Source organism: Ylistrum balloti, unplaced genomic scaffold (genome assembly GCF_031769215.1).
Source record: "Ylistrum balloti isolate Yb309-2 unplaced genomic scaffold, AGI_CSIRO_Ybal_v1 Utg369912, whole genome shotgun sequence".
In the NCBI taxonomy this organism is placed as follows: domain Eukaryota; kingdom Metazoa; phylum Mollusca; class Bivalvia; order Pectinida; family Pectinidae; genus Ylistrum; species Ylistrum balloti.
The window spans coordinates 458,390-482,828 of record NW_026782034.1 but is presented as its reverse complement, the minus strand read 5'-3'; the positions used below and the strand labels follow the sequence as shown (position 1 = coordinate 482,828).

General features: G+C 36.8%; 1 protein-coding gene across 1 annotated transcript in view; it reads left to right on the top strand.

Annotated features, from left to right (window-relative positions):
• The first annotated feature begins 3,284 nt into the window (after positions 1 to 3,284).
• Positions 3,285 to 24,439, top strand: part of LOC132546756 (uncharacterized) — a 124,347-nt gene continuing 103,192 nt past the window's right edge. The window contains exon 1 of the mRNA XM_060210475.1: positions 3,285 to 3,570. Within this exon, the coding sequence (XP_060066458.1) occupies positions 3,313 to 3,570 (258 nt within the window). The 5' untranslated portion in view covers positions 3,285 to 3,312. The remainder of the gene's footprint in view (positions 3,571 to 24,439) is intronic.

Sequence of the window (24,439 nt, the reverse complement as noted above, 5' to 3'; positions counted from 1 at the left end):
AAAAATGAGTGACGAAAGGGTGAAAATGGAGTGATGAAGGGGAGAAAGGAAGTGATGAAGTGGAGAAAAAGAGTGATGAAGGAGAGGTAAGGGAATGATGAAGTGGATGATAGGGAGTGACTTTGAGTATATCCTTTAGTCTTTTACTCAACTGAACACTTCGTTCATATCCACTGTTTCATAAAATCACTTGAATTAAAAAAAAACGTACATGTGATACATTAAAATGTGGTTAACAGGGGTGGGTATCATATACAGATGGACCAAATGCATACTACTCTTTATACCGAAGGAGTAAGGCACGCTTTACAAAAGTTGTATTGTTCTACCCATATATGGTAGTGCCATTAGCTACAAGTACCACAGACGGGAACGAGCATATTATCACGGTGCACACTCTTTACAGCTGTCCATTTCAAACCATTCAGCTGGCTTAACTCACTTGACGACATGTGGACTAAACTAACACCGGGACGATTGGTGATAATTATTCAACTTACTTTTAGCCATCAAATTCACACATATGATATTTAATATTTTATTGATATTTTTTCTTGGAAATACATCAACATAAATTCATTACGTGGGCAAGCGATTCGCCATTAAAATGGTCTCACCGGGTATCACTTTTCTCACACCACCAGAAGCGATCCTTAGCTTTAGATTTCATTCTGTTTATAGTGTTATTGTAGAATACCTCGTTTTATACATCAAAGAGTGTACACTTCGGCGACACTTGATTACAATACGCCATGGTCCAAACCAAGACGAAGGAAGACCCTGAGTGTAGTGTGTTACTCACTACTTAGACAGGATGTCGTCTTTGAGCAACGGCGGGAAGTCACAATTCAGCAGTTGGTTATCACACAAACTGAAACATATTGTATTACCCTACCGATAAATCTTCAATTTCAGATCCAACAAAGAAACCAAAAGAACAGCATAAACGTCACACCGAAAATTAAAAAAAAAAAAAAACTTCACCAGTGCATGAAGTAGCAAAAAATACATAGAAGAGACTTCGATTTTAAAACTGACCTCCAACAACAGTCGTCAGCGCCATGAAAACATCCCAATGAAGAATAAATTTCAACGTGAGATTGGGTCGTTAAGTCGCTATGGAAGATACTAGTGAGCAGTATGTGGTATACTCTGGAACCCTTGAAAAAAGTGATGAACCACACAGACATCGGCGGCGCTGATATTCCTTGACGAACCCCGTGAGCTGTAATCGTTAGTTCTTTCATTTCAATATTTCTATTTTTTCTTTCTCTTAATGTGTCATTGCCTTCCTTAACACTGCCTTTCGCCAATGCAATGTATTCCCACTTTTGACGTACCACTTTCGTGCATGAAGCTCGTCATTTAGTGGGATTTGATATTGGTGTTCGGAAACGGAGAAAGCACAATCACACAGCTTTCAGCCTATATACACAAAAACTGTATTACAGAATCTTGTATTCTGATGTGATAGTGTAGTACCGACCCGTGTATTCTCTTCTGTATTAGTGTGTTAATTGTGTTTAATATTTTTAACTCCATGTCTTGTCGTCTGAAAAACAAGGAGTCCAAAACATATCTCGCAGTCTATGATGTACCTAACAAACCTACCACCTCCTCCTTTTTTAGCACACAATCGTCTGATGTTGAGCTATCAAATCGCCTCTCGTCCGTCGCCCATCTGTCCAACCATCCGTCCGTAAACGATTTTGTTATCACTACACCTTGAGAAGAACTGGATGGGTCGTTCTTAAATCATATGTAGGTTCTCCTTAGTGCTTAGAAAAAATATGATAGGCAGACGGCCATCTTGGATTTCGCCAAGTAAAGCTTTTATTGCCATATCTTAAGAACTACTTGATGGATCGCTCCCAGATTTCATATGTAGGCTCACCGTGGTTCCTAGTTGTGTCTGTTTGTTGTTGGATTGATCAGAAATACAAAATGGCCGTCAGAAAGCCATCTTGAATACTGGCTTTGAAAGTTTGTTATCGCTATTTCTCCAGAACTGCTGCATAGATCTCTCGCAAATTTCATTCGTAGGTATCCTTTAGTCTCTAGTTGTGCCGCTTTGATTTTGGAACTGATAAGAAAAATAGCTTTCAGGCGACTTGGCAGTTAAAAAATATTATCGCTACTTCTGCAAAGAAATGTTAAAATTCTGCTCATTGAGAGCAAAATCAGCCGGAAGAAAAGAGAAAAGAAGGGAAAAGATCCAACTTATAACAAGCCAAAGATCAAAGAATGGTTTGTGCCAATATCCCTATTGGATCTTTATTTATTGTAAGAGCTTCGATACAGAGTAATTTGAAGTCTTTCTTCTATTGGTGATTTCATTCCTTTGCGGTAATACCCACGTGCAAGCTTCAGTTTATATGTGTATTTATTGTAAGGACATGTGTAGGAAAGGAATGTCAACTATTTCCGTGCCAGTCCCTATATGATAATAACAGAACGATCGCCACACTATCTGTGTGTCATATTACCTATCATGCATAGGAAGTCATGGTTCACTGGTTTTCAAAACTAAGTTCGATTGTACATATTTTCCAAGCCATTAACTTTTCATTTAATCTTTTTTTTCAATTTCCTCAAATCAAAATAATACGGTTTCAAGTGTACTCGCATCAGAGGATAATCATATTTCATACACTATAGCACCCTGTACAAATTCTACTATTGGTCCTCTTTAGATTTAGCCTGCGGTTCCAAATGTTCGCGTTGACATTGAGAAAATATTTACGTATTTATCAGAAATACATTCCAAATTTGTGTACATACAGATACAAGCGTATATATTTCCCCCCTTTAATCTTACGAATGAATTCTTATCGTTGAAAATCTAATCAGTAGTCGAGAAGTACGCATATTCGTGTCGGTATGTAAGTAAGTAGTAGCTCGGTACACAGGTAGGTAACTGCCCTCTAACTTTATCTTTGACCGACGTATCGAAGGTGACACACAGATGGTTTGTGAATCATCCAAGAAACCCACTCTATATTGTGTCAATCCAATCTCAACTGACCGTGGTTTCACGTCACCGATACAGTATATGACCCGAGTTTATAACCACGTGCTTTGTCCTCTGTTTAGTCAGATATTTGTATACAAACACAGCGACTAGTGTACTCTCCCACTATTAGCAACTTGAGCGCGAGTGATGCTGATAAGCAAAGGTTAAATTTTGACCCGGAAGTGGTGGTTAGGCACACGAGCAGCCGTTCAGTGGATGAATTTGTACACAAAACAAAGAGATGGGACGGTGGGGTTTGGAAACTTAGCGAGAGGATTTTTTATTTCTATTTTCTCAGGATGTATTTAATGAGATCTAAGAAGCATTTTGAAAGCCAAGATTTGAAGGAGTTACAAGACAAACGTGAAAAATTTGCCGAGCGACATCGTGATGGTTCCAGTCGATCATCAGAGACGGCTTCTATGGATAAAAGTCCTGCAAAAACAAATAAAAAAGAAGAGTTTACTCTGGAGGAACTCCCAGATGGAGCTTGTTTTAGACCAAAGTCTGTGTTATCAAACGTGCAGGATGCTGAAACGGCTGTTAGACCCGCTGAGGTACGTAGAATTCGAATTTATTATTCATAGACATGTTTGTTGACATTTCAACACGATCAGCTGTGCGCTAACTTCGTTTTACCTGTGTTCAGAGATCTTAGTCCTGTTATATGCATTTCTAGTAGCATCTGAAATTTTCATGAAGAAAAAAGACGTGAAGAAAAACAGAACAATTATGTTTCTGCTCAACAGTCTAAGAGACAGTAGGCATATACAGTAAAATTTCGAAAAACGTAGCTCAGCTTTAAGTTTAACATAAACTTGTATGTAGATCTTGTATACTGTATGTATACATGTAGGTCGCGATTTTCTGTACTGTAGTTGAGAAATCAAGCTGTAGGACTATATATTTTTATATTCAAAAGGTAGATTAAAAGTTTGCAGCACTGCTTGACCTGGTTGGGGAAACTTTTTTTGTATTACCGTAAATCCCATAATGAAATACAAGTTAATATTGAAATTTTAAAGCATCTTAAACAGGACCAGATAGCAAAAAGAAAAGAATGTGATAATCAGTGTGTTTTATTATCATTGTTGATTTTTTTTTCAAATTTTATTTTGCTTTTGAAATCAATTTGAAATAAAATTAATTTGAAAAGGATAGCCATTTGACAGTGTTAAAGCTTAGCAAGTAGAACTTCCTTGGATGTAAATTTGTATTTTGAAAATGCCTCAAGGCAGTAAGTTTGGCAGGTAAAGTAATTACAATAAAAACCCCAAGGAAACAAACTACTGACAGTGCCACAACAGACAAGCTGTACTTAGACCTATGATCTGTATCTCTAAGCTAACTCAATAGAAACGCTGCTCTAAAAGGGCCGTGTTATAAAGGAGCAAATTAAACTACACAATGTTAAGACATTATATGAACAGGTACAATATAAACTTGAATTATTAAGGGTAAATATGATTGATCTAAAATCATAATTTTGTCAGTTTCTTTGATATTGACTGATGATTTTATCAATATATCTGTCATCCATCACACGGAAATGATTGGGGAAAACAGATGTACATACATTTGCATTGAAAGTGTTAATTTTTGCTAAATCATAGAAAACATATGATATAAAATATGTATCAAAAGGAGATCCTTTACTGAGAAGTGTTAAGTAGGGGTTAAAATCCTGTTATAACACTAAACACAAAATCAAGCCCGACAAGAAAGCGTGAATGTTTTTATTAAAAATTAACAATGAAAGTAGCAAGTCCTATTATACAAAATATCTCTTTCATTTCCTTGTATGTACAGGTAAGTTTAAACGCAAAACCATGATAAATTAAAAGTCTCTAAATTTACCAGTTATAAAAAGTGGAGAGTTCAGTACATGTATACTGAAGTAAGGGACAGAGCTATGAGAAGTGTATTTAATGTGACCTAGATGTGACACATTAGAATTAACTGTCTATTCATTTTGCCACACATCCTATTGTGATGGTGATCTCTAGAAAGGTGATAAGTAATTTGTCATCTAACTTTAAGTACATGTAGTAACACAGCTGGGGAAAGTTAGTTCAAGTACTTGTAGTAACACAGCTGGGGAAAGTTAGTTTACTTTAATTCCTAAGCATTTAAAGATGTTTAATTAGATACAGATCATGATATGGATGCAAACTTCCATACATGACTTTAGTTATGTGCTAGCAATATCTGTTATACTGACATGCAAATTTAGTTAAGATTGACTCTTTTGTTATCTGTAGTGTCAGGAAAGATATGCTAGTGTTGTCACTATATTTACACTTTATGTTAGGAGATGGAAATTGGAATATTTGTTGGTATTCTATACATATGCCAGGTATACTAATTCTTGTTAACTCTTGTCAGTGTGACATGTAACGGTATTATCCTTGTGGGGATTTCCCTTTCCGTCTTGTGATTCCACAGATTCTTTTTATGTCTCCTGGTTTTATTGAAAAAGTGAAATACTTTTTTGGGATCCAAAATTGCATTCGGTTATGTACGGTCTGTATGTGATGTATTTCATTGCATTTTTGTGGAAGATGAAAGAATTTTACAGCACTGTAGCTATGTATTCAATGTTTATATCCTGTGTGATGCAGTTTTGTGATAGGTATTATGAATTGATGGTTTCACTAGTTATAGAGGAATCTCCTTGTAACAAGTACAGTATTTGACTGATTAAGTGCCTGCATTCCTGTAAGTACCCATTGATAAGGTCCTAATTATAGTACAACATTCTGATTAGTTTTGGAAAAATCAACATTTTGCACAATCAAGAAAGTTATTGAGTCTGTTGAAGCAAATATGGTCCTCCAGCAGCAGAAGATTACTGCATGATAACGTTACAACATTTTTTCTGCCACCTTAAATGAAAAAGTACTTCACCTGTTGTGAACAATTTTGATCTTGTCTGAAATAGTCCCACAAGATCCCCTGTTCAATTTGAGATTTTCTTAGAATCCTGGGTGCTTAATGGGTAGAATAGGGTATTTGTTGATGAGTCTAGCTGTTAACAAGGTTTCTGAGTACAAACTACCGTTACTTGTATATTAAATGAAGAAATTGCATTGGGTCTCGCACTTTCCTGGTATATTTATGACAGTTGATATATAAGATTTGGTATCTTTGTGACTAGATTTCCTGTCTTGGTAATGTATCTATTGATTGTTTAGCTTAAAAGTAAATCATATTGAGGGGTGTGCAGATGAAATGATTGCTCACATTGACAGGATGATCCTCAAGTCAGACAGACTGTGTGAACTGAATGACCTGGTTCTTATTGTAAGGCTGTGTAATGTGTTATTTTGTGTATAACCAGTGTGTTTCCTGGGGTGAGTATGTGTTTGTGTGTGAGGAGGGAGGTGGGAGGGGTGTGTGTGTGTGATAGGGAATTTTCTATGTATTTGATTGATATTCACATGATGTGTGACACACAGGAAGAAAATTAATGAATTAAGGAATTGACATCTACATTGATAGGAAGGATATACTGATCCAGTATTTTTTGTCCTGGTTAATGTTGAATCATTTGTAATTTACATAAACTAACATAAACAGTGAGGTTGATACATCATATTAGCTTTAGGTAGACTGTATCTTAACACCAGTCTAACTTAACAATGAGGTCAGCCACAGATATCACCAGGTGTTATGGTATATATATAGATATTGAGGCGGAGGCATAGATATCTCTAGATCACTTAGTATATATCACCAGGTGTTATTGTATATACATAGATATTAAGGTGGTGGCATAGATATCACTTAGTATCTGTGTTATTGTTTCTATATTACAAACAAACAGACACTTTGTACATTAATACATCTGTATACTAGTACTGTGTTCTGTATAAAAAGTTATGGCCAGCCTACTTTCACTTCAATCCACAGATCAGCCAGGTGTATCAGCTTCTGTATTATAAATGTTCTTAATTCTATGCAATCAAATTTAGTGCTTTATTTTTTGGCAAATTACCATGACGATGAATTTGTGCAACCACAATAATTGCTATACATAAAAATTGCATACAGACAATGCAATTACTGAAGTCATATTTCATTGCAAACTTTGTGGGTGAAATGCACTGAAATAAGATTTTATAGCTAAATTAGGTATGTTTACAGAAGTGTTGTGGACATTTTAATGGAAAAAAATTGACTTCATGATGTAAATTCAGCTCACTGTTAACCTCAGTATCGACTCTCTCAAATGTTTAAAAAAAATGCTGGAAACGAGCTGAAATACAGATGTAATACTGGGGTAGCAGGAATGTTTAGTGTAAGGAAGACTCCCTGGTGATGGTGTTTTGAGGTGTACATGAAGGTATAAGTACAGTGTACCAGATTGTCTACATATACTGGATGGTTGTGCTGATGTCAAAAACAGTCTTAGGTATTTACGTAGAGCCGTCATAGTTCCCACCAGATTCTAAATAAACCTGGCTTTTCACAAAAGAGTAAATTTGTGGTGAATTTCTATCCATTTATCATGAAATTACAAGTGCTTGCTGTTTCTTAGCAAAAACTTGTGATTAAATGCTGATTAAATCAATTTCAATGGTTTTTGGTGTAGAATTATACAGATATTATGCAGATTTGGAAAGAGTACAGTATCGCATTTGGCATCATGATTTATATATATCATATGTATATAAACACATGCATGCAATGGACTCCACTTTGTACAGTACATTGGAAATTTAAATCGTGATCTGTAGAAATAAGCACCATCATAGCGTCTTGTGTATCTTGATGTAGATGTGTTGGAAAGTACAAGATTTGACGTTATACTTCATTACAATATGGTATGTGAATGATATATATGGTGATTACATTCTGACATGCAGAGAATGACTTTTTAAACTTTGAGGAATTCTATTTTGAATGTTATATCTGAAATTATTTAAGAAATATAAATAAAATTAGTAGATTTTAACCACTTTATATGTTATTGCTGTGAATATACAATTATCTATCAGGAGATAAGCCCATGTCTGTGTGGCTCACCTATAGCTATTGCTGTCCAGTGGCTTTTTCAACACATACTATTGTATTACATTGTAACCCTAGTAAATCCTAGCCTGGTAATGGCTATATTGAGGAAATTTCTACTTAGCTTGATTGTTTGAACATACATGTAGACAAGTGCACCAAAGGTAACAGGTTTGATCCCTAACAGAGGCATTGAAATAAATAGTGAATTTTGTTACACTGATACCAATATGGTGGTTCAGGAGTGATATTCACTTTATATTGTCCCACAGACATCTCTGTGACTCTGAAAACATGTGGATGAATTCTTTTCTGTCCTCCCTAAATTTTGATACTGAACATTAAGAGTAGGGTAAGGGGATTATATAAATAGGGTATGCAATGTAGATAAATCCTAGCTGGTATGTATGTAAGACTAGTGAGCAAGAGGTCCAGTGTACATGTTTGGTCCCCAGTGGACGCATTGAAATAAAAGGAAACCCTGTACATTTGATACAGAGTTATGGTCCCTGGGGCTTATTGCAGGATAAATACAGTAGTTTTGATAATTGCTGTCAAAGCTTTGGATAACCTTGTAGCTGCTGTAATGATCTAGATCTGTTATCCCACATTCAAAAAACACTTAATGTTGCTCACTAATTACTTTACAACATTTTCATTGCATTTTTGTTCCATTAAACCACATATCATTTGGATAAAAAGAATTGCTGATTTTATGAAATATTCTTAACTGAACTTTCACACCAGCTGGCAGTAACGAGACCTTTAGTTAAAACAGCTTAGTCTCTCAGTGAGGAGATCTGTGTTTTGATGTCAGATGTAACTCGCCATCATAGATGGAGTAGAAAGGATATCAGTATATAACAGATATAAAGCATAACATCAGAACGGCCATGTGCTGCTACATGTACAGGAAATGTTTAATTTTGTTTATGGTGAACTCCATCACCTTGCCGGAATCTCCCATCCAGAAACTGCACTGCTCTTGAATGGCAGGCTTCTGTTTCATTCACAGAGTTGAAGGTCAAGATGAGGGTTAACACAATTTTAGATTCACAGATGTATGATAAAATTAATTTGTTAGTAATTAATACACAGCTTGCATATAGCAGTATTGAACAGGATTGCCAACCTACATGGATCGAAATAATGAGGTGAAATATTATACCAATAAATCACAATCATGATTGTTTCATCCTAAAACGTGTTGGAGATTTAAAGTCAAAATTAATCATAAAGAGATGGAATGTTCTCTTATTATAAGTATAAATAGAAAGGTACTTTTTTCAGTATTTTGTAATTTGTGATTTAGAATTTGTCTGAATAGAAAGGTACTTTTTTCAGTATTTTGTAATTTGTGATTTAGAATTTGTCTGAATAGAAAGGTACTTTTTTCAGTATTTTGTAATTTGCGATTTAAAGTTTCGTTTAGCATCCTCAAATGTTGGCGAGCAACCAAGTGATGACATTCAATCACAGAGGCAAGGTTGTATTATATCTTTGTGTAGCAACAGCTTTCTAATTCACTGTATTGATTAAATGGTTTTTGTGGTATGTTGATATGAGGTGAGTGTTCAGACCATTTATCCTGTTAGGGTATAGCTACCTGGGGTTAGATACTGTGTGTGAGTCACCCTCTCTCAAGCATTGTTGATGACCATCAAACTGCTCACTGTGTAGAAACTGTGGTACTCTACATATATCTTATGAATATAGTCGTCGTTAATGAGCTCAACAGTACCAGGGGATCGGTAGGCCTGCTTGGTAGGCCTGCTCGTCCCTCCGTTTGATGTCTATGACAGGCTTCAGAACATGACTGGACAAATATCCAGCAACATGTGCTTCCATTTTCAGACCAAGCAAATTAAGATGCGTCTTATATCCAATTCATTACCCTTAATCAGGAGTAGTATTTATGACAAAATTATCCTGACACGTTGTGTGTCAAGCTTTACACCTACAGGAGAAAGTAGTCAACCAAAGAAACAGCAAGAAGGCTTTATCGGGGGAAGCTTCATTTGTCTTCAGGAATAGGATTAGGGCTCAAAGTTGTTCATGAAGGGTGTTAGTAACAATTTTCTAGAGATCCAAGCACTTGTTGGCATTGATAAGTTCTGTTTATACCGTTGGAGATTAGGACTGTTATGTGATGGTTCCATTCATTAAACCTCCACTCCACAAACCATGTAAGGGACTGCTGTTACTCCTACCTGATGTAGGAATGTGAAGATGTAAACAGTTTTTTCTGTTGGTAGTTATTTTTCTTTGAATGTGCATTTAATTAATAGCTTAATTACATATGTATTACAATATTGTAATACATTTGATGGCATTGCTGGTGAAAATGTTTTATAGAAGGTATTGTACAGGTCAGTATTTGCATGTAAAACAGACGTTCTCTGTTGCTGTTGTGAATATTGAGACTGTTATAGTATATCTAATGGAGAAAGCTTGTACTGTTGACCAGAATCTAGCATCAATTTTGGGGTCCATTAGCCGTATGTGTTTCTGTCAATGAAGTCTGCTGCCAGAGAGCTTTCCTTTGATAGACTGGACAAGTCCAGTAGACCTTAGAGAACTGGAGGTGTTGATGCTAAATCTACCATATAATTTGTCTGTGGTGCTAACCTGCAAAATAGATGTATAGAATCTGTTAGGAAGTACATATATGGCAGGTTGATATAGGTATGATCATACAACTAAAGGTCAACAGTTCTCATCCTCATATACTATTGTTAGATCTTTTGAATTTGTCTTAAAATGGTGTTGTAAGAGCTAAAATTAACTTGTTCAACTCAAATTTGGTAAAAATTAAGACTGGTTACTTTTCACTTTATATGTAGGGGTAAAGGGCATTGATAATGAAATAAACTGGTTTTTACATGAAATAGGAGCTATCCTGAATGCAGAGTTTTCCTCCTTCTTTGAATTTCTCGTGGCAGAGTTAAAAAGTCTGCAAGATTTTCAATATACTGTAATATTTTCAGATGTAAATGGCTTAGTGTAGAAGTGGAAAATATATCTGAAATGAGAAAATTAAATATTTTAACCTTTTAAAATTTCTACAGCTATTCTTATAATGGAAAAAAGCGCCTCAATGCAGTCACATGGTAAAGTTTAAATGACATTCTAAAGCAAACTGAAAGAAACACTTGGTGGAATATTCCTTATCAGTAAGGAATTATTGGGTTGAACCTCCATTTACAGAGAAGTTTTTCTGCCACCATCAGATATACGTGAAGAAATAAAAATTTTGGTTTGTTAAACATCATCAAACTTGGTATTTGCCATCATGCTTGAATAATTACCATAGTTGCCACTTTAGAATGTCTAAAATTGCCTCTGTTTCAAAAGAGTTCCTTATCACTATAACTTAGATATTGACCTTCCTTGGTTATCAACAAGGTGTTATACAGGAGGTGAATGCTACATATCTATTGGGTCAGTTGAGAAGCCTGTCACTAGAGACCTATATGTTCAGGTCAGTTCATTATAACTGTTGTGTCAATGATTACATGAAGCCTGAAGGTTTTTCTGGGGATAGGATCTCGACTAAAACTAGATAACACATTGATGCTGGGGTTTCTTACTGTGTACGATAGATATATATTGATTATTTGTAGAGTTAAGTAATCCCTGTGTTACATAAAATGGAAGCCTTAGCAGCTATCTTAAGCAGGAATCATTAGTTGTAGGCTAAATATAGACCTGGTGACAGTTTGATGTACAACAATATAAACTTGTTTGTGGTTTTAATGCTGTGACCCGATTCATGTAGGCTGGCCTTCAGATGCTCCACTTTACAAGTCTTTTTCACCAACATAGGCCATATCTTCTAAACCACTTAAAACTTTATATACTTAAATCATATGTAATTCAATCAGGGGCATTAACATGGTGTACATTTTTGATATCTTATAGTCTTATGTTTTGATGTGAATTTTGGAGTACATTATTTCCTGGTTTACTGATATTTCAATTGTTTCGTTTAAGGAGACTGCATCAGCTCATTTTAACAGAAGTCATTATTTTTCAGTTGCATCCATTAGGGATCAAACTCTGACCACTGGTTTGTTAGGCGTATCTGATCAAGGTTAAGATCTGTCTGACTGAGGGTATATTGCGTCCAACATGTCTGTATAGAGTTGAAGAGTTCCGTTATACATTGTGTACCTTATCCTCCCCCCCTACTGATTGCTACAGAGAGTACACCATGTTCCCTTCATTGTTCTCTATTTATAGAGAAGAATGGGTTCAGGGTGGGGGTGGGAGCTCCGTGGGATGCACTTGATGCCCTTCTCATTAATTGCTATGCGCAGGAGGTAGATAAAACAAGCATATTCATAATCCTGGTTACATACCATTGTCCATATTGTCTTTGATGTCAGAAACAAGAAGCTATGAATGTACTGGAGAAGTGGGCTACAAATATCTTTAAGATGTAGTTAGATGTAAAACATTGGCAAACTTTACAGTATTTTCTGATATGAATAACCTTGTGTGATGTGAAATGAGAAGTTTTCCAGAGTGTGGGCTTTTGTGTTATACAGTTACAATAATGTGATCAATGTTTGATCATTTATTTTCATTACATGATAATGATATAAAATAGATTCAGTAATAAATCAATTTTCTTAGTTAGAATTAATTGTCAAGAGAACCTCATTATCAGGTGCAGATATTTTTATCAAGTAAGAATGGAACAAGACGTACAAAGTTTTCTCGTTATTTACGCTTTCAATGAAGGTTTTTTAACAACTTAACATTCAAATTTTTAAAGCATTTCTGGTCTTTATGAAACAAAATTGTAACCTAGATTTAACTGTTTAAAGCGAAGGAATATGTACAAAGGTAAAGTTTTGTGTATAAAACAGGTGGTCCTGAAGCTGATCAACAGTTGGTGATAATGTTTTGGATATAGAGTCTATAGAATCTTCAATAGGTAAACAGATATGAAAGGTTAGATAAATGGAAAAGAACCTAGCTTTCAATCACACAGGGTACCAGGAAGTAATACTGAGGTTGCTGACCTGATAAACATTTGCATTTTTCTGGCTTTCAAATAAAATCCATGTAAACATCAGTACACTATCTATTATTTTCTTGAAAGCATGTATACCACACCAAAGTAGACATGATACAATCTGACATTTGTCCAGGAATCCCACAATTGAAGTGATTCATTATATTGGACCCGAGACCTTTGAAGGGTGATAACTGGAGACAGAAGGCATTGGTGATAACATGGAAATATGTTTTGATCTTTAAGGAAAAGAATTACAGATTTTCTGGTGGCGTCCTTTAGTCCATGTCTGACCAGGAGTTTGGGTTTCAGTCTAGACCTGAGAGGTGATGATATAATGCCAAGGTCTTGTATCTACTTGTAAGCCCAGGTCAATGTCTCAGATCAGTCCTTACTTACATTTTGTGCAACACCCATTGTCATGTGTCCTCTAAACTAGGTCAGTGTCTCAGATCAGTCCTTACTTACATTTTGTGCAACACCCATTGTCATGTGTCCTCTAAACTAGGTCAGTGTCTCAGATCAGTCCTTACTTACATTTTGTGCAACACCCATTGTCATGTGTCCTCTAAACTAGGTCAGTGTCTCTGATCAGTCCTTACTTACATTTTGTGCAACACCCATTGTCATGTGTCCTCTAAACTAGGTCAGTGTCTCTGATCAGTCCTTACTTACATTTTGTGCAACACCCATTGTCATGTGTCCTCTAACCTAGGTCAATGTCTCAGATCAGTCCTTACTTACATTTTGTGCAACACCCATTGTCATGTGTCCTCTAAACTATGTCAGTGTCTCAGATCAGTCCTTACTTACATTTTGTGCAACAACCATTGTCATGTGTCCTCTAAACTAGGTCAATGTCTCAGATCAGTCCTTACTTACATTTTGTGCAACACCCATTGTCATGTGTCCTCTAAACTAGGTCAATGTCTCAGATCAGTCCTTACTTACATTTTGTGCAACACCCATTGTCATGTGTCCTCTAAACTAGGTCAATGTCTCAGATCAGTCCTTACTTACATTTTGTGCAACACCCATTGTCATGTGTCCTCTAAACTAGGTCAATGTCTCAGATCAGTCCTTACTTACATTTTGTGCAACACCCATTGTCATGTGTCCTCTAAACTAGGTCAATGTCTCAGATCAGTCCTTACTTACATTTTGTGCAACACCCATTGTCATGTGTCCTCTAAACTAGGTCAATGTCTCAGATCAGTCCTTACTTACATTTTGTGCAACACCCATTGTCATGTGTCCTCTAAACTAGGTCAATGTCTCAGATCAGTCCTTACTTACATTTTGTGCAACACCCATTGTCATGTGTCCTCTAAACTAGGTCAATGTCTCAGATCAGTCCTTACTTACATTTTGTGCAACACCCATTGTCATGTGTCCTCTAAACTAGGTCAATGTCTCAGATCAGTCCTTACTTACATTTTGTGCAACACCCATTGTCATGTGTCCTCTAAACTAGGTCAGTGTCTCAGATCAGTCCTTACTTACATTTTGTGCAACACCCATTGTCATGTGTCCTCTAAACTAGGTCAGTGTCTCAGTCCTTACTTACATTTTGTGCAACACCCATTGTCATGTGTCCTCTAAACTAGGTCAGTGTCTCAGATCAGTCCTTACTTACATTTTGTGCAACACCCATTGTCATGTGTCCTCTAAACTAGGTCAGTGTCTCAGATCAGTCCTTACTTACATTTTGTGCAACACCCATTGTCATGTGTCCTCTAAACCTGTCTCAGATCAGTCCTTACTTACATTTTGTGCAACACCCATTGTCATGTGTCCTCTAAACTAGTCAGTGTCTCAGATCAGTTTTGTGCAACACCCATTGTCCTAAACTAGGTCAGTGTCTCAGATCAGTCTTACACATTTTGTGCAACACCCATTGTCATGTGTCCTCTAAACTAGGTCAGTGTCTCTGATCAGTCCTTACTTACATTTTGTGCAACACCCATTGTCATGTGTCCTCTAAACTAGGTCAGTGTCTCAGATCAGTCCTTACTTACATTTTGTGCAACACCCATTGTCATGTGTCCTCTAACCTAGGTCAATGTCTCAGATCAGTCCTTACTTACATTTTGTGCAACACCCATTGTCATGTGTCCTCTAAACTAGTCAGTGTCTCAGATCAGTCCTTACTTACATTTTGTGCAACACCCATTGTCATGTGTCCTCTAAACTAGGTCAGTGTCTCAGATCAGTCCTTACTTACATTTTGTGCAACACCCATTGTCATGTGTCCTCTAACCTAGGTCAATGTCTCTGACCAGTCCTTACTTACATTTTGTGCAACACCCATGGTCATGTGACCTCTAAACTAGGTCAATGTCTCAGATCAGTCCTTACTTACATTTTGTGCAACACCCATTGTCATGTGTCCTCTAACCTAGGTCAGTGTCTCTGACCAGTCCTTACTTACATTTTGTGCAACACCCATTGTCATGTGTCCTCTAAACTAGGTCAATGTCTCAGATCAGTCCTTACTTACATTTTGTGCAACACCCATTGTCATGTGTCCTCTAAACTAGGTCAATGTCTCAGATCAGTCCTTACATACATTTTGTGCAACACCCATTGTCATGTGTCCTCTAACCTAGGTCAGTATCTCTGACCAGTCCTTACTTACATTTTGTGCAACACCCATTGTCATGTGTCCTCTAACCTAGGTCAGTATCTCTGACCAGTCCTTACTTACATTTTGTGCAACACCCATTGTCATGTGACCTCGAACCTAGGTCAGTGTCTCAGATCAGTTGGGTGTTCGTTTGGGATTGATTCCTGGAATGGATGTGAAAAGATATAGTGTCACCTGCCCGACCATGTTGGTTTTCCCCGTGGACTCTGGTTTCCTTCCACACTAAGACCCCTCGTGTGCTTCCATCTGAGCCAACAAGAGTGATTAATATAAGTTTGAAAAACTTGTTTCGCAATTGTTGTAAAATAAATAAAGTTTTATTATTATAGATCAGTCCTTACTTACATTTTGTGTAACACCCATTGCCCTGTTACAGGCTACAGTTAGGTCACTGTTTCAAACCAAAAAGAAAAATAAGGCCAATTTTATTTATGTAGACAACTAATTGGTGACTGCCATAATTGATAATTTCTGTCTGGAATTGAGAACTACTAATGATAAAACTCAGTCAGCCCCAACATTTTCATAGACATCATATTCTGATTACATTGACACTTGAAACAATTTTTTAATGATAAGTTTTATTTTAACTCATAGTATTAATTCTTGTTTTAGATACCACCTCAGTAATCACATAAATAAGATATTAAATATCAGCACTAAATTGCTGTAATTAGCTGTCATATCACCCAGCTTGATGATGTGTTGCAAGTGATTAAGTTCTTTAATAAATGGCCATTAACATCAAAAACAGATTCTTAATTACACATCCTGGGGATAATTAAGTACTCAAAAATTTTGTTGGGACCTGGTGGAATAGCAGAGACACAAATCTTAATAAAAATATTGTTTTAAGACTAGATCTGCGACATAAAATGAAACACTGTTTTCTATGATAGTTGTGATGTCATTATCATTTCAGTGTTAACACTTACATGGGCTCCTAATGCTCATCAAACCAAACTAGCTACCACAAATCTGCAGGTAGTCCTCATATCTCTTCAGACTTGCCTTTTTTAGAAAACTTTTCAGTGTAATTGATCCATTTTACTATCTCTAACTGCCAATTTGGTCTTCCATATTCCTATCTAACAATTCAATATTTATATCTTGTCACTTTCGGGAAAAATATTTCCTTTGTTCTAGAAATAGATCTAATGGACAATAGACAGCTACAGTAACAAAAAAAGGAGGCGAATTGGCTAGATTTCTAGTTAGTGCTAGTAGGAAGCTGGCAAGGTGTCTAGCTATATTGCTAGCAGGAAGCTGGCAAGATGTCTAGCTATATTGCTAGCAGGAAGCTGGCAAGATGTCTAGCTATATTGCTAGCAGGAAGCTGGCAAGATGTCTAGCTATATTGCTAGCAGGAAGCTGGCAACATGTCTAGTTATATTGCTAGCAGAAACTGGCAAGATGTCTAGCTATATTGCTAGTAGGAAGCTGACAACATACCTAGCTATATTGCTAGTAGAAAGCTGGCAAGATGTCTAGCTATATTGTTCACAGAAAGCTGGCAACATGTCTAGCTATATTGCTAGTAGGAAGCTGGCAAGTTGTCTAGCTATATTGCTAGCAGGAAGCTGGCAAGATGTCTAGCTATATTGCTAGCAGGAAGCTGGCAACATGTCTAGCTATATTGCTAGCAGGAAGCTGGCAAGATGTCTAGCTATATTGCTAGTAGGAAGCTGGCAAGATGTCTAGCTATATTGCTAGCAGGAAGCTGGCAAGTTGTCTAGCTATATTGCTAGTAGGAAGCTGGCAAGTTGTCTAGCTATATAGCTAGCAGGAAGCTGGTAAGATGTCTAGCTATATTGCTAGTAGGAAGCTGGTAAGATGTCTAGCTATATTGCTAGCAGGAAGCTGGCAAGATGTCTAGCTATATTGCTAGCAGGAAGCTGGCAAGATGTCTAGCTATATTGCTAGCAGGAAGCTGGCAAGATGTCTAGCTATATTGCTAGCAGGAAGCTGGTAAGATGTCTAGCTATATTGCTAGTAGGAAGCTGGTAAGATGTCTAGCTATATTGTTCGCAGGAAGCTGGCAAGATGTCTAGCTATATTGCTAGTAGGAAGCTGGCAAGATGTCTAGCTATATTGCTAGCAGGAAGCTGGCAACATGTCTAGTTATATTGCTAGCAGAAACTGGCAAGATGCCTAGCTATATTGCTAGTAGAAAGCTGGCAAGATGTCTAGCTATATTGTTCACAGAAAGCTGGCAACATGTCTAGCTATATTGCTAGTAGGAAGCTGGCAGCATGTCTAGCTATATTGCTAGTAGGAAGCTGGCAAGGTGTCTAGCTATATTGCTAGCAGGAAGCTGGTAACATGTCTAGCTATATTGCTAGCAGAAACTGGCAAGATGTCTAGCTATATTGCTTGTAGGAAGCTGACAACATACCTAGCTATATTGCTAGTAGGAAGCTGGCAAGATGTCTAGCTATATTGTTCGCAGGAAGCTGACAAGATGTCTAGCTATATTGTTCGTAGGAAGCTGGCAACATGTCTAGCTATATTGCTAGTAGGAAGCTGGCAAGATGTCTAGCTATATTGCTAGCAGGAAACTGGCAACATGTCTAGCTGTATTGCTAGTAGGAAGCTGGCAAGATGTTTAGCTATATTGTTTGCAGAAAGCTGGCAAGATGTTTAGCTATATTACTACCAGGAAGCTGGCAAGTTGTCTAGCTATATTGCTACCAGGAAGCTGGCAAGATGTCTAGCTATGTTGCTAGCAGGAATCTGGTAACATGTCTAGCTATATTGCTAGCAGGAAGCTGGCAACATGTCTAGCTGTATTGCTAGTAAGAAGCTGACAAGATGTCTAGCTAAATTGCTAGCAGGAAGCTGGCAAGATGTCTAGCTATATTGTTCGCAGGAAGCTGGCAACATGTCTAGCTATATTACTCGCAGGAAGCTGGCAAGATGTCTAGCTATATTGCTAGCAGGAAGCTGGCAAGATGTCTAGCTATATTGCTAGCAGGAAGCTGGCAAGATGTCTAGCTATATTGCTAGCAGGAAGCTGGTAAGATGTCTAGCTATATTGCTAGTAGGAAGCTGGTAAGATGTCTAGCTATATTGTTCGCAGGAAGCTGGCAAGATGTCTAGCTGTATTGCTAGTAGGAAGCTGGCAAGATGTTTAGCTATATTGTTTGCAGAAAGCTGGCAAGATGTTTAGCTATATTACTACCAGGAAGCTGGCAAGATGTCTAGATATTGCTAGCAGGAAGCTGGCAAGTTGTCTAGCTATATTGCTCACAGGAAGCTGGCAAGATGCCAAGCTATATTGCTAGCAGGAAGCTGGCAACATGTCTAGTTATATTGCTAGCAGAAACTGGCAAGATGCCTAGCTATATTGTTCACAGAAAGCTGGCAACATGTCTAGCTATATTGCTAGTAGGAAGCTGGCAGCATGTCTAGCTATATTGCTAGTAGGAAGCTGGCAAGGTGTCTAGCTATATTGCTAGTAGGAAGCTGGCAAGATGTCTAGCTATATTGCTAGTAGGAAGCTGACAACATACCTAGCTATATTGCTAGTAGGAAGCTGGCAAGATGTCTAGCTATATTGTTCGCAGGAAGCTGACAAGATGTCTAGCTATATTGTTCGTAGGAAGCTGGCAACATGTCTAGCTATATTGCTAGTAGGAAGCTGGCAAGATGTCTAGCTATATTGCTAGCAGGAAACTGGCAACATGTCTAGCTATTGCTATTGGCTGTTTAGCTATATTGTTTGCAGAAAGCTGGCAAGATGTCTAGCTATATTGCTAGCAGGAAGCTGGCAACATGTCTAGCTATATTGCTAGCAGGAAGCTGGCAAGATGCCAAGCTATATTGCTAGCTGGAAGTTGGCAAGATGTCTAGCCATATTGCTAGTGGGAAGCTGGCAAGATGTGTAGCACTTTGGCTAGCAGGAAGTTGGCAAGATGTGTAGCCCTTTTGCTAGCAGGAAGTTTGCAAGATGTGTAGCTCTTTTGCTAGCAGGAAGTTGACTTAACATTTGAATACTGTAAGAATGGAGTTGGTTAAACATTTAGCTAGTGCAAGCTAGTGCATCGTGTTGGGTAACAGTATTAATCAGGTGTTTGTGCTGCATCCCTTGATTGGATTGGAAGTTCCAACAAGGTTTAAAAACTCCACATCATTGTGTTAATGCTGACAATATTTTGATGACATTGGAATGTGTTGTTATATAACTTTGTTTAAACACTCTACAGTGAAGGGTAAACTAACCCGTTATAACAAGGGAAGATAATATCTCTAATAGCCTTACAGGTTAGACTTATACTTTAAATAACACATCAAAACAGGATGAAAGTCCTGTTCATGTGTGCTTCAAAACAGACATGCAGTAAAGATTTGAAATTTTTCTTATCAGCTGATGTATAGGCATCATATTTTGGCAACCTGTATCTTACACCATAATCACTAAATCAGAGGGATTTATGGGTAGGGAAGTGTGATAGACAGAATAATCTAGTCGGTGAAGCTCTTGGTGATCTAACTTAAGTATCGTAGTTAACCTAATAATGCTACCAGTTCTTTGGGTTCATCCATGGTCATCTCTTTGAATTTTTTTAAGACTGAAGAATTTTATACAGTGGCTATATGACTGTCTTGTGTATGTTAAAATGTTTTTCCATGCCACTGTTTCCTCCTGGATAATTGTCCACCAATGCCTTCAGTATCTTAAAGCTTGAATGACTGATTATCCATCCAACTGCTTATATTTCTCCTGCATGAAATGTATGCTTTGATGACCGCAGGGCGCTTGATAGAACTGATACGGTATTTGCGATTAAAAGGAATTACAAGCTGTAAAACTTAAAGTGTTGCAGTTTACTGTAAACTTGACTTTCTAGAGCAGCTTAAATGATACTTAATCTCTAAAGATCCGAGGAAAGTTAATAAAAAAATTTGAAGGAAGTTATTGTTTCATCAAGAAGAAATATACTTACGAATCGGTCCTCTTTGTACCAATTATTTCAGGTAACTTTAAAAAAGTAAACTTTTTAAATGTCTTTTGAGGTCAATGGTGAAACATCTCTGAAATCAATAGAGAAATGACATGTCTGCATGTGCTTGAGCGTGCCTGGTAGTTCAGACCAAAACGATCTTCCTATAATTCTGAAAAGTTGTCATGTAAAATTGGCATTGCAATTAATCACCCAACAATGAATAATGATTTGTTGTTATGAGAATTGAAAGTATAATTAAGATATTAGTACAATTTGTATTATTAAAGAAATTAATATTGATGAAACTGTGATGTAAAAATAAAAGTTATTTCAGTGATTACCCTACAGGGAGGTTCAAAAAGGGACCCTTTGGTCTCCAGCTGGATGCTCTAATTTTAAAGGGAAATTCCTGAACTATCAAATTCTGTACTACTCTGTTCTTCACAAAGTCTTCAATCTGAACGACAACAACAAACCAGGTTTGAACTCTTCAAGGAAGCATCTCATTCTCCTATAGCTGCTACCCTAGGAGTGGTGAATGACACCCTAGGAGTGGTGAATGACACCCTAGGAGTGACCCTAGGAGTGGTGAATGACACCCTAGGAGTGGTGAATGACACCCCAGGAGTGGTGAATGACACCCTAGGAGTGGTGAATGACACCAAATCTCTAGGAAGGAGTAATGAAAATCACCCTGCCACTGTGGGTTTGAACTAACGACCTTTTTTAGTCTCTAGCCGGACTCTACTGCTAAAGAGAAATTCCCACAAACATCGACTGGTAAGGTGACCATGAAATGTCCACTACTACCTTATCATAGAAGACTATCTAACACCACATTGATTACCTGTATTATAAGACTATACCTTTTTCCAAAATAATGTGGCATATTTTAATAATCATGGATTTAGGAAAATTATTTTATTTGTCAGAAATTCATCACTATTGTTTGGTATAAAGGTACTAGAATGAGCATACAGATTACAAGATACTTGTGGTTGTAACACAAGACTCTGTCTAGAGCAAAATGATACCAAATGTAATCTCAGTGGTAAGGAATTCACTGAACCCAATCTTGTATGTTCAAATTATAAGTTAGCAGCCACCACAAGAAGAAAACTGATCAATGCTTGAAATTGGATTGTTTCTAGTTGCAGACTTTGTGAGGATCAATTTCTCACTGATTTATTGGTGATTTGTGTGTAGCTAGGAACCTTCATGTTTTTCCCTGACTTCTACAAGCATGATGATGTAAGAGGTATCATTATTCCAGCGTACTGTCACTGGATGAAATATTTTTTAACTGATACTTTTCCTATTCTTGTTTCTCAATGTTTCTGCTGTTTCTTTCATTTCCTTTCTAAAACAATAAAGAAAATACCAACATGCGAACCGAATTTAAATCTGAAATAAAAGTCACAGAAACGACAGCAAAACATGAACATAAGAAATACTATGACAGATTCCTGAAAAAGTACAGGAGAAAAAAAACAGGTTTTCTAGAAGCATATTAATGTGTTTAGCTTCCTTAACAACTCTGCCGTGTAAATCTTGACTCTGCTATGTTAAACTGTTAAAATAGATCTATCAGTACTTACATATGTACACAAGAGAGGACTATGCTGTATTTTCCTGGCTATAAGCTCAGATCATAGCTTTGATTCAGAGTGTGTTGGTACCTGGGCTTATTTTCCTGTGATAATCCCAGTCCCAGGAGTATTGTGTTGGTACCTGGGCTTATTTTCCTGTGATAATCCCAGTCCCAGGAGTAATGTGTTGGTACCTGGGTTTATTTTCCTGTGATAATCCCAGTCCCAGGAGTAATGTGTTGGTACCTGGGCTTATTTTCCTGTGATAATCCCAGTCCCAGGAGTAATGTGTTGGTACCTGGGCTTATTTTCCTGTGATAATCCAAGTCCCAGGAGTATTGTGTTGGTCCCCTATGATTATTGTCTTGTAATAAGCCCAACCCCTGAACTGACTCAGAAGTAATGTGTTAGGCCCTGGGCTTATCGTCATGTGATAAGCCCAGACCCAGATTTTAACTCAGAAGTAATATGTTGGCACCCTTGCATTATTGTCCTGTAATAAGCCCATGACTTTGACTCAGAGGAATTGTGTTGGCCTCCTGGAGTTATTGCAGGATTAACACAAAAGCATATAATTTTAATTAAAGAGAAACCTTAAATAACTTTACGGATGTAGGAGAAGATGCCGAATTTGTTCAGCCCGAATGCGATAGATCAGGTTCCCTCGAGATCGGTTTTTCAGCCAGGAACATCCGTACAATATGTAAAGATGGTTATAGAGCCAATTGAATTAAGGTTTTACGCATTGATAGTTTTCTGTCCTTTAGGGAGTACTGTGCTTGTTTTAGAATGGTAGACAGACATGTGTTGTCTGCAAATAATAATAACATATCACACAGCAACCAGATGACAGTTAACATGTGTTTATAGTAAAAGTTATTGTATCATAAATTAGTGACTACTGATAAATGGTTACATGTCACGTAAATCCTTTACATTAGGTACAGCGTATCTATCACATTTCTGACCTGTTATGTCATATCATGTGGCAATGTCATAAGACACATGTTTATACCACTGTTGTAACGTCATAAATAAGTCATATCTTTTATGACGTCACTTGGTTGTCTTGATAGTGAAAAAGGATATCTGTAAGTGGAACCAAGCCATTCGTGTAGGCAAATTTATAAGAGTTTTTGCTTATCTTTTAAAAATTTGGGTTATATGATAAATAGAATCTTAAATTTGTGTCAATGTAAAATGAAATGTATTTAACAAGTTAAATGATTTAATAAGCCAAGAGCCTTTAAGTGACAAATCAAATTATTGAACTTGTTAGGTTAATCCCATATTACATCAACACACATGTAAAACCTATCTATTTATACTTTTAGGTATTTAGGTGCATTAAAGTTAAAGACATCATATTAGCAACATAGAGATAAAAAACTAATACTTATGTAGTGTCGTCATGAAATTCATTATACTTATTCATTTCAGAAAATTTCAGTAAATAACACAGTGTACAATAGAATTGATAATTAACTTGTTTGTTTTGATATCCATTATTTCAATATGTATATTTTTACACTTCAGTTATTTATTATAATTAATGAAATATAAGTAAGATAACAAGGATGAAAAGAGACTATAAATGAAAGATGGCTGCAGATATTTCTCTGCCATGTTATGTTAGAGATTATGATCTCAGAGTTTCTTCCCCAATAACGTCCTTTGTCTTGTTTTCTGTAAGTGTTCCTGTAAACACAGATCAGTCGGCATCAGTGCCTCTGTTATGGTTCGATACATTTGTATCATAGACATTTTTATAACTATTATTAACAAATCTATAAATCTTCTCCCCTCCTATATCAGAGAGAAACTATTGGACCAAATGTATTATGGATGAAGTTACAAAATAAATGGTAGAATTTCATAGTCAGCAGCTCTGTGATTATAAGGGCATTATAAATATTGATGTGACGGAGAAACTATGATGGATGGGTGAAAGCGGTTGTAACAGACATCATGTTTGTACAACATGGGGAGCTATATTTGTAAAAAATAAGTATAGAAATAGTTGTAACACTGGGGAAATTGGTTAGCTGAAATGTTTCTTATTTTCAAATTAGATGTATATGAATTATCTGTATTTTTAAATTTCATTTTCATTTCTTTTGGAGTTGTCATAAAGATTTATAAGGATGGTCTAATATGAAAAACCCAGGAAACAAACATTTTAAACATATTTATTGATAGGATATTTTT